General features: G+C 38.3%; 1 protein-coding gene across 1 annotated transcript; it reads left to right on the top strand.

The window, feature by feature from the left end:
- The first annotated feature begins 216 nt into the window (after positions 1 to 216).
- LOC140013407 (uncharacterized) lies at positions 217 to 1,527 on the top strand. The gene is made up of 3 exons (XM_072062682.1): positions 217 to 294; positions 937 to 1,131; positions 1,180 to 1,527. Exons 1-3 carry the CDS (start codon positions 217 to 219, stop codon positions 1,525 to 1,527), a joined length of 621 nt encoding a protein of 206 aa, XP_071918783.1.
- The last annotated feature ends 11,901 nt before the right edge of the window (positions 1,528 to 13,428 follow it).

The following is a 13,428-nucleotide window of genomic DNA, read 5'->3' on the forward strand; positions in this document are numbered from 1 at the left end:
GAGAGGCCTGGGGGAGCTCTTTGGAGTTGAAACCCAGCTCATCGAACTAGGCCTCCATGTGACTCTTGGAGAACTTACTCGTACACTAATAATGTGGTGCTAGCAGTAATCGGTGATTGGAGGTGGTTATTCGAGGAAATTAGGGTAGTTCGAGAGGATAATCGAGAACTGAGGGTGACTGTGGATGTCCAAACTACTAGAATTCATGAACTAGAGATGGATATACTTGAGGAACGGAAAAATGCTGAGGCTCTTCGTGAGCAGTCTCAGGAGGTTAAACGCCGACTTGCTAGGGTAATACATGAAATTAGAGACCGGACTAAGAGGATGATGGCTGAGTGTGTTACCTTGGTCGAATAAGTGGTGGATAGCAAGATACTCGACGAGGAACATGAGGTAAAAACTCCTAGTGGTGAAGATGAATATGATCCTACTGAAGTAGCAGAGACTTCTGGCTCCACCAATCACTAAACTAGTGATTTAATCTACTTTAGTAGTTTTTGTTTAGAATAGTCGGCGTGGTGCTTGTTCAAAGGCCATTGTATTTTACTTAATTATGCTACCTATCTTTTGAAGCACTTGAACGTTACTTATGATGTGCTTGATTTTGTTGCTCTATGACTTCTAATCAATGTTATGGGTTGTGCATATTTACAATTATTTTGGTGTTTTCCCTATTTATTTTTCGTTTTGCATGATTAAAGTGTCATTTTTAAACTTCGCTTATGTATATTTATCTTACGTCTATGCCTTTAGAAAATTACTAAAATTATGGACGGCCGAAAAAGTGGAAGGGGCCGAGAGCGTGGGGTTAGGTAACCCCAAACTCATGGAGATGATCAAGGATCGGCAACTGGACCGAACCAATGATAAGGAAGTGAAGGGGATAACCAAGTAGTTATTGCTATTAACCATATGACTGATATCTTAGCACAGTTAGCAGAGCGTCAAGGTCTAGGACCTGTTAACCAACTTGGGGCTCAGGAGAGAGGGGAAGATAGAGTCTTAAAACAATTTTTGAAGTTTGCCCCATCTAAGTTTCTTGGGGGACCTGATCCCGAAATAGCGGAGAATTGGCTGGAGAGAATAACTAACATCTTTGCCGCTTTAGGCTACACTGAGGAGAGGCGAGTGAATTTCGCTACTTTTCAATTTGAAAATGCGAAACGTGCTTGGTAGAACATGATTAGGAAAAAATGGGAAAGAGCACAAACTCCTTGGATCTGGAAAAATTTTATGAGAGAATTCAATGAGAAGTTTCTCCCACCTATGATTCAAGAAAAAAAGGATGATGAATTTATAAAGTTGAGACAAGAGACTTCTAGCGTGACTGACTCTGAGGAGCGATTCACTAAATTTTCTAGATTTGCTCCGGAATTAGTGGCCACTGAGAGGAGAAGGATAAGGCGATTCGTACAAGGGCTAAATGTGGAGATTCAAGAGGAGTTAGTAGCAGACCAAATCTCTACTTTCACTGAGGCCCTAGAGAAAGCGCAGCCAGTCGAGAGTGCAAAAACTGCAATTTAGAGATTTTCGTGCAATGAAAATGGGTGCTCCTAGTAACCCTCCTGGACAAGTGGATAAGAGTGCTCCACCCCCTAAAATGGGAAGAGGAACAGGAGGAGTAAAGACATCTGGAATACCAAGAGGGGCTCTAACAAGAGGAGGCCACAGTAGACGAGACCAATCGAAGGAAACACCTCTTAGTGGACAGGCCGTAACTTCTCAAGTTATTTGTGGTTAATGTGGTAAACCCAACCATACGGAGAATGAGTGTTGGAAGAAAATGGGAAAGTGTCTGTATTGTGGCAGCACCAAACATCAGATCTCGAAATGTCCAAGTATACCAAAGGATAGAGGTAGTGGTCAACGGCCAGACAAGTCGGCATCTAAACAATCTAGTGCTCGAGGAAGTCGACCTAAGGTGCCGCCTAGGGTTTATGCATTAGACCATCAGCAGGTTCCTGATTCCAATGAAATTATTGAAAGTACGATTCCTATCTTCCACCACTTAGTTAAGGTTTTAATTGATCCTGGTGCGACACATTCTTTTATAAACCCTAAATTCATGAATGCGGTAGACGTGAGGTCGATTAAGTTGCCCTATGACTTGGAGTTAAAAGGCCAAATGGAGATCAAATTTGATTGCGAATTTGGTGTATAGAAATTGTGAGATCTGAGTTGGAGAGCGAAAATTATTGACCGATTTGATGGATTTAGCTATTAAGGAGTATGATGTTATCCTAGATATGGATTGGTTAGCGCGCTACCATACTCAATTGAATTGTAAGACGAAAACGATAAAGTTATGTATTCCGAGAGAGACAATCATAAAATTGGATGTAAAGGATAGACTAGTGTCATCTGCCCTTATTTCGGGAATTTGAGTTAGAAAAATATTGAGTATGGGAGGTCAAGGATATTTGGCCTTTTTTACAAATACTCCTGGTGATAAGGTGAGGTTAGAAGATATGCCAGTGGTAAAGAAATATCCAGATGTTTTTTCTGAAGAACTAGAGTCATTACCACCGGAAAGAGAGATAGCATTTAAAATTGCTATGACTCTAGCAGTAGCACCTATTTCTAAGACAACTTATAGAATGGCTCCAACTAAATTGAAAGAAAAGTTACAATCAATGGCAGGATTTACTAAAGTGAGACTTTATAAGAGAAAGTGATTCTCCGTGGGGAGCTCCAATATTGTTTGTTAAAAAAAAGGATGGGAGCTTAAAATTGTGTATAGATTACCGAGACCTGAATGATATCACCATTAAAAACAATTACCCTTTACCCACATTGATGAATTGTTTGATCAATTGTAAGGGGCGGTAGTATTCTCAAAGTTGGATCTCAAGTAGGGTTATTATCAATTGAGAATTTTGAAAAAAATATACTTAAAACTACCTTTAATTCAAGATACGGGCACTTTGAATTTGCAGTGATGTCGTTTGAGTTAACTAATGCTCCTACAGTTTTCATGAACCTAATGCACCGAATCTTTAAATCCTATTTAAATCAATTTGTGGTAGTGTTCACTGACGATATACTGGTGTACTCTAAAACTTTGGAGGATTATGAGAAACATTTGATGATTGTCTTGCAAACCTTGAGAGAACATCAACTGTATGCTAAGTTCAATAAATATGAATTATGGTTGAAGGAAGTAATTTTCTTGAGCCACATAATCTCCAAGAAAGGAATTAAGATGGATCCAACCAAAGTGGAAGCAACCGGAAAATCTTACTGAAGTTCTAAATTTCTTAGGGTTAGCAGGGTATTACCGAAGGTTTATCAAAAATTTTTCTAAAATTACAGGACCCTTGACCGAGTTGACTAAGAAGAGTGGAAAGTTTATGTGGAGTTCTAAGTGTGAAAAAAGTTTTCAAAAGTTAAAGAGACGATTGACAAGGGCACCTGTTTTAGCCTTGTCTAATGGAAAGGATAGTTTGGTGGTCTACACAGATGCTTCAAAAGAAGACTTGGGATGTGTATTGATACAAAATGAAAGGATGATTGTGTATGCCTCTAGAAAGTTAAAACCTCATGAGATAAATTACCCAACTCATGATTTGGAGTTAGCGGTAGTAGTGTTTGCATTGAAGAAGTGGAGACATTATCTATATGGGGTAACGTTTGAGGTTTTTACAGATCACAAGAGTCTTAAGTACTTGTTTTCCCAAAAAGAGTTGAACTTGAGACAGCGTAGATGGGTGGAGTTTTTGAAAGATTATGATTGTACGATTAATTATCACCCGAGAAAAGCTAATATGGTAGCCGATGTTTTAAATCATAAAGTACAAGTAACTAGATTGATAATTAAAGAATTGCACTTGTTAGAAGAAATTAGTATTTGGAACCCTCATCTTGAACCAAGAAAGGTGATCCTTGGGAACATTATTGTGAAATCTACTTTATTAGATCGTATCAAGGAGGCACAAGAGAAGAATTCAGAGGTACGAAAGTGTTTGGATAAAGTTAAAAAGGGAATGTTTATCTCAACTCATATCTTTTAATGATTACAAAATAATTGGATGTTTCTAATACCTTTTGTAGAGATCCTTTTCAGAAATAAACCAAACAGGTCTGTGGATTTAAAGCAGAAAAAGAAGATCAAAAAGGAATGAAGTCTGCTGAGGATGATGTCGGACGCACAAAAGGAGAGTATCGGACGTCCGACATTCTTTGAGTATCTTCGGACGAATAAAGAACTCAGATTCGGACGTCCGAAGAAGACAAGCCAGGAGTTACTCGATTACTGATCAGGTTCGGACGCTCAACACATGTGTATCGGACGTCCGACAAGTATTGCTGCTCTTCGGACGCAACACTCTGGACGCATCGGCCGTCCGAAGGAATTGAAGAACAAAATCCAAGTATTCATCCTACCCTCGGACGCATGATCGGACGTCCTAAGGGATTCAAGAAAACTTCCAGAACTCATTGATCTCGTTCGGACGCATAAAAACCAAACATCGGACGTCCGACAGCACCAACGGTTAGTTGACTCTTCAGTTGCCTTCTACCCGTTGACAGCATTAATTGAGGAATTCTCTGATCTCTTATAAAAAGAACAAAGTCAACCACCTCAAAACAACTTTGTACATCAAGCCTACATCAGATTGTGAGTGATTCGTGAGTTAGAATATTCAATAGAAACATTTGTACTCCTTGCTTGTGCAATCTTCGTGCAGTTTTTCAAGTGTGACATAGCTTCTTCAATAGTGTAGCATAGTGAGGGTTGAGAGTGTTTGTAAAACTTCCTTACTTGACCAAGTGTGGTTTGGGGCAAGAAGGAACTGATCCCTTCCTTGTACACAAAAGATTGGTTGCAAGTCTGTTCAACTTGAAGTAACTTGGTATATAAAAGTGGTATTCAAACCTCAGTTGTGTTTGAAGCCTGATTTGTTTCTTTACTTTCATTTACTGCTTTTCTACATAAACTGTTCTTCTCTTCATCTTACAAATACCTGTGCTCTTGTGTTATCTTGTTCATTGGGAGGTATTTGAGAAAAGAAAGGTTGTCTGTGAAAAAAAATTAGAATATATCTTAGCAGTCTTTTTGAAAGCCTAATTCACCCCCCTCTTAGGTTGTCTTCGATCCTTACAATTGGTATCAGAGCTTGGTCTCCTTGAGATTAAGCTCTAACGGCTTGGAGTAAGATGACAACCAGTCATGCTATGTTTGTTGAGGGGCAATCTGTTACTAGGCCTCCCATGTTTACTGGTTCCAATTATGTTAGTTGGAAAGAAAGAATGATTATCTTCTTACAATCCATTGATATTGAGCTGTGGTTTATTGTGAATGAAGGACCGCATGATGCTAACTTTCTTGATGCAGAAACAGGTTTGTTGCGGCCAAAAACGAGAGCTGAGATGAATGCTCAAGATAGAACCAATCTCACATTGAATGCCAAATCCATGAATGTTCTTTATAGTGCTTTAGACTCAAATGAGTCAATTAGAGTAAAAGGGTGTAAATCTGTCAAAGAAATATGGGATAAGCTACGAGAAATTCATGAGGGTAGTGACAACATGAGAGAACAGAAAAAGTCAATTCTGGTCACTAAGTATGAATCTTTTAAGATGGAGCCTCATGAGAACATCGACAAAATGTATTGTAGATTTAATGATCTGATCAAGGATTTAGAGGTGCTTGAGAAGGAGTACTCTCTAGGTGAAAAGAACAGAAAAATTCTGAATGCTCAATCAAAGGATTGGAAAAGCAAAGTGACTGCCATAGAGGAAGCCAAGGATCTAAATTCCTTATCCATTGAATCTCTGATTAACTCTCTAACCTCTTACGAACTGAAACTTAAATCTAAGTTGCAGGAAGAAGAAGACACAAAAGGAAGGAAGAGTATTGCTCTGAAAGCTTCACAAGATGAAGATGAAACAGCCTCACTGGATGAAAATGACTTGGAAGGTGATGACAGTGATATTGCACTCATCACAAGAGGTTTCAAAAGATTTCTCAATAAGAGAAGATTCAGGAAAGGCGGATCCAGCAATTCCTTCCAGAATCAGACTAATGACTTCAGGAATAGAGGGAAACTAGAGCTCAACAAGAAGCAGAACGATAAATGTTTTGAATGTGGCCAACCTGGATATTATGCAAATGAGTGTCCAATGAAAAAAAGAAGGAAAACAAGATTGAACGAAAACCAAAGTTCAACAATTTCCAGATTACCTGGAATGATTGCAACTCAGAAGGCGAAGTTGAAGAAGAAAAAGAATCTGCTCAAGTGGCTTTCATGGCTATTGGAGATGAAGAGGTAACACAATGCAACTCTCAAACCAATAGTGATAGTGAATCTGATGATGATGTTAATTCTTTTCTAGAAAAAATGCATAACAGTTTGAAAGAATCCTATGTTAAAAACAAAGAACTGAAGCAAAAAATCAGCTTTCTAATACAAGACAATGCAAATCTTTTTCGACAAAACAAATGTCTTAAGCATGAAAATGATAACCTGAAAAGGATTGAAACTGATATGCTTGCTGAACTTTACAAAAAGAAAAATTACTGTGACTTACTCAAAAGTGAGCAATGCAACTTAAGAAAAAGGATAGATGAGTTATGTAAATTGTTACATCATGTGAAACAGAATCTTCTTCAAAAGAATGACACTGTACCTTATGTTAATACTCATCAAATAAGACTGAACCAAAATACAAATGAGTTTGCTATCCACAGAAGAAGGCAAGTCAGATTCATTAAACCTGTTCATTTGATTGATTCAATGTCAATATGCAACTTTTGTTGTCAATCTGGTCACATGTATAGCAATTGTCATGTTAAGAAAAACATAATGAATGGCATGAGATACATGTGGATAGTCAAACATAAGACTAACTCTCAAGGACCCAACATGTAAAGGGTACCAAGTATTATCTTGTGGATTTGTGTGTAGGTAAACCAGGATTACATTGCTAAAGAATCAAAATGGTTCATTGATAGTGGATGTTCAAGACATATGACTGGTGATGCATCACAATTCATTAAACTCAAGCAAAAAGCAAGTGAAAAGGTAACATTTGGAGATGATAAACAAAGTCAAGACTGTTGGTATTGGCGATGTTGGTAAGAATGATTAAACTTTTATCCACAATGTTCTTCTTGTTGACAATTTGAGCTACAATCTGTTAAGTGTTAGCCAATTGTGTGATAGGAATCTGTTTGTATTGTTCAAAAAGCTTGAATGTCTTATATTTGACTCAAAGTTCAACATTATTTTCAAAGGAAAAAGAGTTAATGATGTCTATGTAGTATTTCTTGAAAAAATTGATTCCTCATATCTCAAATGTCTCAAAGTAGCAAATGAGGACCCATGGTTATGGCATAGAAGGTTGTGTCACTTCAATATGGATTTGCTGAAAGAAATTTCTAAAAAGGAACTTGTTAGAGGTCTTCCAAAAATCAGATTTGAAAAAGACAGAATCTGTGATGCTTGCCAATTTGGAAAACAAGTCAATGTCTCTTTTAAACCTAAGAAATGTGTTTCTACTTCAAAACCACTTGAACTTCTGCACCTTGATCTGTTTGGCCCTACACAGACTGCAAGCCTTGGTGGTAAGAGATATTGTTTTGTAATTGTTGATGACTACTCTCGATATACTTGGATAATATTCCTTACTCATAAAGATGATGCCTTTAAGAATTTTACCTCATTATTTGCTAAAGTACAGAATCTGCTTGGATTGAAAATTGTTAGGATTAGAAGTGATAATGGGACAGAATTCAAGTTCTGTGATTTTCCAGAATTTTGTGATCATAATAGTATTACTCATGAATTCTCTATTGCTAGAGTCCCTCAACAAAATGGTGTTGTAGAAAGAAAAAATAGAACTCTCCAAGAGACTGCTAGAACCATGCTTAGTGAATGCAATTTACCAAAATATTTTTGGGCTGAACCCATAAACACAGCCTGTTATACCATGAATAGAGTTCTTCTAAGACCAATTTTGAACAAAATTTCTTATGAGCTCATGTATGACAAAAAGCCTGTTGTCAACTACTTCAAAGTATTTGGTTGTAAATGTTTCATTTTGAATATCAAGGAACACCTTGGAAAGTTTGACAAGAAATCTGATGAGGGAATTTTCTTGGGTTATTGTGAAAACAAGAGAGGTTTCAGAGTTTATAATCGTAGAACATTGATTATAGAGGAGACTATACACATTACTTTTGATGAATCTAATGGTGACATTTCTATGAGTTGTGGTGAAGATGATGACACAGGTGTTCAAGAAGGACTAAAGAAGCTAGCAATCAATGACCATGACTCTGCCTCACCAGAAACTGATTCAAAGGATAATGAAACTCAGGTCAGTCCAGCTGAAGAAGTGGATAATAGAGATACCACTACTCCTAATGATCTTCCAAGAGCCTGGAAATTTGCTCATAATCATCCCAGGGAACTTATAATTGGTGATCCTTCAGAAAAGGTCAGGACTCGTTCCTCTAGACATCTGGTAGATAATCTCGCTTTTGTATCACATATTGAACCTAAAAATGTTGTTGATGCCTTGAATGATTAGCACCGAATTTTAGCTATGGAAGAAGAGTTAATCCAATTTGAAAGAAACAAAGTTTGGACTCTGGTTGCCAGACCACAAGGCCATCCTATCATTGGCACTAAATGGGTTTTTAGAAACAAATTGAATGATAAAGGGGAGATTGTTAGAAATAAGGCTAGACTGGTGGCTAAGGGATACACTCAAGAAGAGGGAATAGACTTTGATGAGTCTTTTGCACCAGTAGCCAGGCTGGAATCCATAAGAATGTTTTTAGCATTTGCATGTTTCAAGAATTTTAAATTATTTCAAATGGATGTTAAGAGTGCCTTCTTAAATGGATTTATAGATCAAGAAGTCTATGTTGACGAACCTCCTGATTTTGAAAATGTATCTTATCCAGATCACGTGTTTAAACTCTCAAAAGCTTTATATGGATTAAAGCAAGCTCCTAGAGCATGGTATGAACGTCTGAGTGGATTTCTGATTGAAAATGATTTTAAAAGAGGCATTGTAGACACTACACTTTTTACAAAACAAAGCTCACAAGATCTTTTGATTGTGCAAATATATGTGAATGATATCATATTTGGTGCTACTAATGAAAAATTGTGCAAGGATTTTTCCATCATCATGCAAAAAGAATTTGAAATGAGCATGATGGGAGAACTGAACTTCTTCCTTGGACTCCAAGTGATTCAAACCCAAGATGGAACATTTATAAATCAAACAAAATACACCAAGGAGTTGCTGAAAAGATTCGGAATGAAGGATTCAAAGCCTGTTGGGACACCTATGTGCACATCTACCAAACTAGACAAAGATAAAGAAGGTACAAAAGTTGAGGAGAAGAAGTACAGAGGTATGATTGGAAGTTTACTTTATTTAACTGCTAGTAGGCCTGACATCATGTTTGCTGTGTGTTTATGTGCTCGATTTCAATCATGTCCAAAGGAATCACACTTGAATGCAGTAAAAAGAATCTTGAGATATCTTAAAGGAACCTTAAATTTTGGCTTGTGGTATCCAAAATGTCATGAACTTCCTTTGTGTGGATTCTCTGATGCTGACTTTGGTGGTTGTAAAATAGATAGAAAAAGTACTACTGATATATGCAACTTTCTTGGAAATTGCTTGGTCTCTTGGTTTAGTAAAAAACAAAATGCTATCTCACTGTCCACTACTGAAGCTGAATATGTTGCTGCTGGTGCTTGTTGTGCTCAATTGTTATGGATGAAAAATACATTGAATGACTTCGGTTTAGTATATGAATGTGTACCCTTGTACTGTGACAACACTAGTGCAATCAATCTAACAAAAAATCCCATTCAACACTCTAGGACTAAGCACATTGATATAAAGCATCATTTCATTCGCGATCTTGTCTCAAATAGGGTAATTCGTGTTGAGTTTATTTGTTCTAAAGAACAGATCGCTGATATCCTCACAAAAGCTCTTCCGCTAGATCAATTTGTATCTTTAAGGTCAAAATTGGGTGTTTCAGAAAAAATGTTCTGAGTCTTAATTCTTGTCAATCTTTATCGGACGTCCGATGAATTGGGACGGACATCCGACAGTGTTCTTCATCCAAGGTCCAGAAAAACCCTGGTTCGGACGGTTGTGTCGGACGCATCACTTCGTTCGGACGTCCGACACTCAAAAATTGTGTCCTATAAGGCAGTTACCCACTCTTCTCAATTCATTTTCCTTCATAAGTCTCGGACGCGACCTTTCAGTTTCTCTAATATTTGAAATTCAAATTCCTCTCTCCTCAAACCAAGTTCCGAGAAATTGACTCAACCAACTCTATTACACCTCTCTTGCTCATTAACCACTCATAAAAGGCACTCCTAACACCCAACTACCCCAAAATTCTCAATTTACATACGAAACCCTAACCTCATATAACCCTCTCCTTGCGGCATCATAGTGCACTCTTGTTGGCTCTTACTGTTTTTTCCTTCTATACACAACATTCTGCATTAAAAATCATATCCACATTGCATCATGGTTAGAATGAGGGGAGGATCTACTAGTACCGGACGATCTTTTAAGCTTAGGGATGAAGACATTGAAATTGTTGATCCACCCCCTGTGGCACCTAAAAAGAAGAAAGTGACTCGTGCTGGCAAAGTGAAGCAGACTGCCCAAAGAAAATTAGTTACTCCAACTCCTGAATCATCTGATGAACAAATAGAAGGGCAGATCTATGAAGGGAACATTGCTGGTGGAAATGAGGAACCAGAGCAGGCTACCCAAGGTGATGAAACTGTCACAAGGTCCTCTAGTAAAAGAAAAAGGACTGCAAAGGGGAAGAGAACTCCCCAATCCAAGAAAAAGCAATCTGCTGATCCCTCTGTTGATCAGCAGAATGAAAAAAACATTACTGAGAGTCAGCCAACACCTGAACCCTCCATCAGGAAGTCTCTAAGGACAAGGACTGAAACTCAAAATGCTGGTGAATCTGCCACTCAAACCTCTAAAGGGACACGCTCTGGGAAGAATCCAGTATCTCAGTCTGCACCTGAACCTGAACCTGAACCTGAACATCTACCAAAGTTCATCGATGATGAAGCCAGAGACAGATTTGAGTTAGTCTCTCAAAAAGGGTTCATTACCCAAAGGCTCATCATTCCTTTTGAATTTCGTAAGCTTGATCTTGAACCTGTAATTAAACTCTTTGAATTCCAGAAATGGACTCATCTTCTGACCCTTCCTAATATTTTTTATCCTGACATGCTTTATCAATTTTTTGCTAATCTTAGAAAGGGTACATCACACACTGAACTCATCTCTAGGGTCAACTCTGTAGACATCATGTTAACTCCTGACATTGTGAATTCTATTCTGAAAACTAATATTGAACCTGGTTTTAAGGAAAAAATTGCAAATTTCTTTTCGTATGAGGAATTCCCTTCTGCCTATCATCATTTTTACAATGCTAAACTCATGACTTATTTTCAAACCAAATTCAACACCCCTGCTGAGGCAAGATTGGATGATCTCAGTCCTCAGAATCTGATCATCTTCACCATCATTTCGAATCTGTTGGTGCCAACTGATGGCCACAGAACAGATGCAAACAAAATGGAACTCTATCTTTTCTACTGTTTTGTTGAAAAAATCCGCATTGACTTTGGATTTGTAATGTGCAAATTTCTGCTCAAAATCAGCACTGATAGTCGTAGGAAGCTTTCCTATGGCAGATTTCTGACCCCCATTTTTGCTCATTTTGACATACCCTTTTCTGGAAAATCTCCAAAAGACAGTGCTTCACCAGTTTTCTCCAAAGCTTATTTTGAAAGAAAGAATCTAAAATTTTTTGATGGTCATTGGTGCTACAAGGAGACTGTGGCCGAGTCTAGAAGAAAAAATTTGCATGAAACCCCTGCCACTCCTAGAACTCCCCATGATCAGTCAGGCTATGTTTCTCCTTTCACCATTCATCCTAGAAAGTCTGCTAGTAAGTCCTTCTCTTCCAACTCTGAGGTCATCTCCTTGCTTGAAGACCTCAAACAGCATGTTATGCTTCTTGAAGATGGTCTCATGATGACCATGACCTCTGCCCAACAATCCTCTTTCCTTGAAAAAAGGAATCTTCTTGTGCCCCCTATACCTGAGACAAATGAGACTGCTCATCAGAAAGAACCAAGATCTGAGTCCACAGGGCCAACTACTGGTAATGAGACCACACCAGCTTCCAGTTCTCAGCCCAAGGATAAAGGCAAGGCTCCAGTAACTGAGGAAGCATTTGAAGATGATGATGAAGAAACTGAGGAAGAAGAGGACCCTGAACAGTATCGTCTGACCAGGAGGAGGCCTGGATCATCCAAAATCACCATCTAGGCACTACTAGGTCACTGCACCTAAACCTAGGACTATAGTTCATCTTTTGCATTGCACTTTTGTACTAAGTGTTGAACACCTGGTCTGTACAACTGGATATTTTTCTACTATTTATGAATGTTTTAACTAAGTGTTTGTTATGAATGTTTTGAATGGATGTTATGATTGGCTATATGTTTTTGAAATGGATGATTGCTTTGAAATCTGCTCAATGAATGAATGTTTCTGTTTAATATCTGATACATGATTGAGCCCAAACTGTGCTGATGGGACACACTGCTGGTTTCAAAACTGATAATTTTTCTGATGGGACGTACTGCTGGTTCCAAAAATGTTACTCAATCTTGTGATGACAAAAAGGGGGAGAATTGGAATTGGATTTGGTTTAACACTGATAGTATAGAGTAACTAGTTAGGGGGAGACAGTCTCAGGGGGAGTTGAGCTGGATCAGCACTGATGTTGTGGATTGCGTTTCTTCTATACTACTCATGCACTTCGTTAGGGGGAACTGTTATATTTTGTGCTCTATCCAATTATTTTGTCATCATCAAAAAGGGGGAGATTGTTTATCTCAACTCATATCTTTTAATGATTACAAAACAATTGGATGTTTCTAATACCTTTTGTAGAGATCCTTTTCAGAAATAAACCAAACAGGTCTGTGGATTTAAAACAGAAAAAGAAGATCAAAAAGGAATGAAGTCTGCTAAGGATGATGTCGGACGCACAAAAGGAGAGTATCGGACGTCCGACATTCTTTGAGTATCTTCGGACGAATAAAGAACTCAGATTCGGACGTCCGAAGAAGACAAGCCAGGAGTTACTCGATTACTGATCAGGTTCGGACGCTCAACACCTGTGTATCGGACGTCCGACAAGTGTTGCTGCTCTTCGGACGCAACACTCTGGACGCATCGACCATCCGAAGGAATTGAAGAACAAAGTCCAAGTATTCATCCTACCCTCGGACACATGATCGGACGTCCTAAGGGATTCAAGAAAACTTCCAGAACTCACTGATCCCGTTCGGACGCATAAAAACCAAACATCGGACGTCCGACAGCACC

Source organism: Coffea arabica, chromosome 8c (assembly GCF_036785885.1).
Source record: "Coffea arabica cultivar ET-39 chromosome 8c, Coffea Arabica ET-39 HiFi, whole genome shotgun sequence".
Classification (NCBI taxonomy): domain Eukaryota; kingdom Viridiplantae; phylum Streptophyta; class Magnoliopsida; order Gentianales; family Rubiaceae; genus Coffea; species Coffea arabica.

Coding starts and splice junctions, on each gene's coding strand:
- LOC140013407 (XM_072062682.1), top strand. CDS start 217: ATGGATATACTTGAGGAACGGAAAAATGCTGAGGCTCTTCGTGAGCAG. Junction 295..936: donor TTAAACGCCGACTTGCTAGG/GTAATACATGAA, acceptor ATCTTAGCACAG/TTAGCAGAGCGTCAAGGTCT. Junction 1,132..1,179: donor GCTACACTGAGGAGAGGCGA/GTGAATTTCGCT, acceptor CGTGCTTGGTAG/AACATGATTAGGAAAAAATG.